A 4,246-nucleotide genomic window follows, 5' to 3' on the forward strand; every position below is an offset into this window, starting at 1 on the left:
TTGACAAATGAATTAAAATTTTTTAAAGTAAAAAAATTAATAAAATAAAAAAAATTCTATTTTTTTGAATTAAAATAATAAATTTATACATAATAAAAATTATAAATTTAATAGTAATTAATTTTTTATTTTATTACCTTATATTTTTTGTTCCGGTGGAGTGAGTGAGAGATGTGAACCTCGTAGGATAATTGTGGGTGCAAAAGGTGACCCAAGTGGAAGAGAGAAAACAGAGAGAGAGAGATGAATTTGTGGACTAAACCCAATCCACACAAACACACAAAAACACTATCGTATCCGTATCTATTTCTTTCTGTTTGTCCCAACAATCTCTTTTCTTCTTGGATAAGGCCGTTACTGTTTTTCTTACTGTTACTGTTTCTCTTTCTTACAGCCCCCACTCTTCTCTCCTTTCTTCACCTTTCCCTTCTCTCTCCTTCTTATTCTTCCATTTCCACATGATTCCAAGGGAAAGGGAAGAAGCAGCAGCTGAAGAAGAAGAAGGGTGGCACTGAATCGTATACTCTTCCTTCATCAACTTCGTTTCCTCACTCATTCACTTTATCTACTCTTTTCTTTTCTCTTGTTGTTTTTCTTTTTTGATAAAGTGTTGTGATTTTCCAATGTAAGAGAAAAAGAAAGTGTATATTTCACTCTTACTACCGCTAGTGCTTCGTTTGTTTGGCAAAAAGGAAAGCTTTTTCCTGTGAAATTTTCCACCTTTCTATGTTTTTCTGCATCAGCTAGTAAAAGGGTAAGTAGGGATGTTGTAGAATTCTGAAGGGTTTGCAGCAAAAATGGGAAATTGATTTAAGAGAGAGAGAGAGGAGGAGGAGGAAGAGGGCAGAGGAGGTTTGAAACGATGTCGTTTAGGAGTATAATCTTTGATATGAAGGGTTTGAGATCCAGGTCACAATCACACCACAGAGATGGTGTTGGTGGTGTTGTTAGTGTTAGTGAGGGTGGTGGTTTGGTGGTTCTTGATGGGTTGAAGCAGAGTTGTTGGGCTAACATGCCACCTGAGCTATTGAGGGATGTGCTCTTGAGGATTGAGGCCTCTGAAGATGCCTGGCCTGCCCGGAAACATGTCGTTGCCTGTGCCGGTGTATGCCGCAGCTGGAGGGAGATCATGAAGGAAATTGTCAAGTCCCCTCAAGTTTCCAGCAAGCTCACATTCCCAATCTCATTGAAGCAGGTCCCTCTCAGTTACTTGCTTTGGTTTGTTTGAGATTCCTTGCAAAATATGTGTTTTGAATTTGTTGTTATGGTTCTAGTCAATTCAGTTCAAGTAGTGAGCTGATGATTTGATAGTGTTCAGCTCGTGAATCGCAACCCTTCTATGTTTGGTTAGCTTAGAGAACTTTGTTATATCCGAAACGGACTTCATGAATAGGTGAAATGGTTATCCTTTTATGTGTGACTCTGATGAGTGTGACTAAAATTCATTCGGGGAAGAAACAATTTATTGATTGATCTCCATATTTGTTGGGCAGGCATGTTTAAGGGATGTGATGCTACTCTTAGTTTGTGTATGCCAAATTGAATGCCCAACAAAGAGTGAGTGAGTAATTAATAAAGATTGGGTGTAGTTGTAAGTGAACTTCTCTCCAAGATAAGAACCAAGCTTTAAATCCTTTAGTAAGCAATTGTTATTAAGTTCTCTTAACAGCTAAGGTGTTAGGGGTAGAAAATACCTTCAAGATAAAAAAAGAGAGGGAAAAAGAAGACGAGAGTGGTGATTGAGTGAGAGATCAAGAATGATTGTTGGAATTTAGGAACTTAACGAGAAAGAAAGAGACAGAATGAAGACTATGCTTTGGCCATCCAATAAGGTTGAGATGGCTGGAGTTGAACTTCTATAACTGGAATGTCTAATTAGTCAGTTAAAACAAGTGATAAGGATTGAATACTGATTGGGTACTTTAATACTAGTAGCTTACAAGAATTGGTATTAATGGTTTTACTAAGTTTATATTTTGTTGAAAGTGTTTTATATTGTAATCTTGATGATCCACTATTTACTGAAATTTCTGCTCTCTTCTACTGTGAAGTTCTTATTGTATTAGGAAGGTTGTAACAGTTGTCAACAGTTTGCGATCCCTTTTATTCACTGCCAAGCTTTGACCGACTTCTGTTATAATTATGCAGCCTGGTCCAAGAGATTCTCTTCTCCAGTGTTATATTAAACGCAATCGTAGTAATCAAACATATTATCTGTACCTTGGTTTAAATCAAGGTGAGCGCTTCCGAACATTTATTCTATATAGTACTCGCTTCATTCCATATCAATTAGTCATGTTGACTTTTCTAGTATTCAGAAAATTAATGTAAAAAAAAAAAATTAAAGTGACTTATCAATCTGGAATGGAGTTAGTATCATGCTTTTTAAACCTTTTGGCACAAGCTTATAGACTTGTACCAATGTAATATTTGAAGAACCCCTTTTATGTTAATCTTTCTTTATGCATTGTGAGATTTACCTTAATAATCTGGCAGCCTCAACTGATGATGGAAAGTTCCTTCTTGCTGCACGCAAATGTCGTCGTGCAACTCACACCGACTATATCATCTCTCTTAACTGCGACGACGTATCAAGAGGGAGTAGCACCTATATTGGAAAACTCAGGTATATTAGCTCATATTTGGCCTGACATGTTATGGCTTACTAATCATTATCTTTTATATGTGTTCTTATATAAGAAAGATAATTATCTTCTATGATTGAAATCACCTCTTTGTTTTGGTAATAGATCAAACTTTCTGGGGACTAAGTTCACCATATATGATGCGCACCCTCCACTTTGTGGAGCTGCCAAAGTTACAAAGTCTCGTTCCACCAGGCTGGTTAGTCTCAAGCAAGTGTCTCCAAGAGTTCCTGCCGGCAACTATCCCATTGCACATGTTTCGTATGATCTGAATGTTTTGGGATCCAGGTATGTGGATTATTGCTTAAAATAACTATCCTTGCAAAGCTATTTTGTTGAGTTCTTGTTGCAAATAACTAAAAGTTGTTTGCTGAAATGTTAGCAGGGGCCCTAGGATAATGCAATGTGTTATGGATGCCATCCCCGCATCGGCTGTTGAACCAGGAGGTGTAGCTCCAACACAGACTCATTTTCTTCATAGCCGAATTGAAACTTCTCCATCTATTCCCTTTTTTAGATCAAAATCAACCCGTGTCGACAATCTCCAACTGGTTCCTTCGACTACTCAAAACGAGGGAATGCTTGTGTTACGAAACAAGTCCCCTAGGTGGCATGAACAACTCCAGTGCTGGTGTTTGAACTTCAATGGACGAGTGACAGTAGCCTCGGTTAAAAACTTTCAGCTGGTTGCATCACCAAAAAATGGAGTTTCTGAGCAGGCTCAGGAAAATGTTATTCTACAGTTTGGAAAAGTTGGAAAAGATGTATTCACCATGGATTATCAGTATCCAATCTCTGCCTTCGAAGCATTTGCAATTTGCCTTAGTAGCTTTGACACCAAGATTGCTTGTGAATGATTACCAATATTGATAAGCAGGTATTCTTAATCCCAATAGAATAATTTATTAGTTTAATCTGGAGGTAGTTGTTTCAACTTTCAACTTAACAATGAAAATGTCTAGTGTGCAAGGTTATCAAACTCGAAATCGGACCTAAACTCGTGAAAGTTTAAGAGTTAATTTGAGAGTTGATAACCATGCTGGTTTGCAGCCAGCCACCATATTATATAAATTGTGAAATCAATTTGTCTGGTTTTTGTTTTTGACTTTAACTCCACCTTAAACAATTTTGATACTCACACTTATTCACTTACTTAACATGTCAGGTGCTAATCAGTGCCACTGCTGATCGAAATCGCACGACACTATCACAGGTCAGATATTGGCAATAGATTCTTCTGTTTTTTATTTATTTGGTCCAACTAAGCCTGTTGTATATATGATTGTTTGTGTGCATTATATGTAACCAAAGTGGATTGTATGTTGTTGTTTTCGGCTTTTCGCTTGCAAGTCTTGTAGACTACCATTTTTTGTTTCTGCTGTGAGATTTTCGCCGACGATAGCCGCGACTGGTTTGTGAGATTTCCAGTTATTGTTGCTGCCATTGGTTCTGGCAAAGTAACAAAATGACCAAAACCTTTGTATGAGTGCACATTTTGCTGCTTAGTGTTGTTGATTGATTTGACTCTTAATCCATACAAAAAGGAATAAGAGTGATTCTGGGTTTGTGTATGCTTGTCACTGTTATTAATTTATTTATTA

At 37.2% G+C, this 4,246-nt stretch overlaps 1 protein-coding gene across 2 annotated transcripts; it reads left to right on the forward strand.

Annotated features, from left to right (window-relative positions):
* On the forward strand, positions 548-4,246 carry LOC107626116 (tubby-like F-box protein 3). 2 transcript variants are annotated; one of them, XM_016328903.2, is made up of 6 exons: positions 548-1,195; positions 2,149-2,236; positions 2,497-2,626; positions 2,751-2,933; positions 3,028-3,522; positions 3,811-4,246. In XM_016328903.2, exons 1-5 carry the CDS (start codon positions 863-865, stop codon positions 3,500-3,502), a joined length of 1,209 nt encoding a protein of 402 aa, XP_016184389.1. In that variant the 5' UTR covers positions 548-862; the 3' UTR covers positions 3,503-3,522; positions 3,811-4,246. The 2 variants fall into 2 exon arrangements, with proteins under 2 accessions (XP_016184389.1, XP_016184390.1); XM_016328904.2 differs by having other exon boundaries at positions 550-1,195; positions 3,031-3,522.

The sequence above is a fragment of the Arachis ipaensis genome, chromosome B02 (genome assembly GCF_000816755.2).
Source record: "Arachis ipaensis cultivar K30076 chromosome B02, Araip1.1, whole genome shotgun sequence".
NCBI classification, from domain to species: Eukaryota; Viridiplantae; Streptophyta; class Magnoliopsida; order Fabales; family Fabaceae; genus Arachis; species Arachis ipaensis.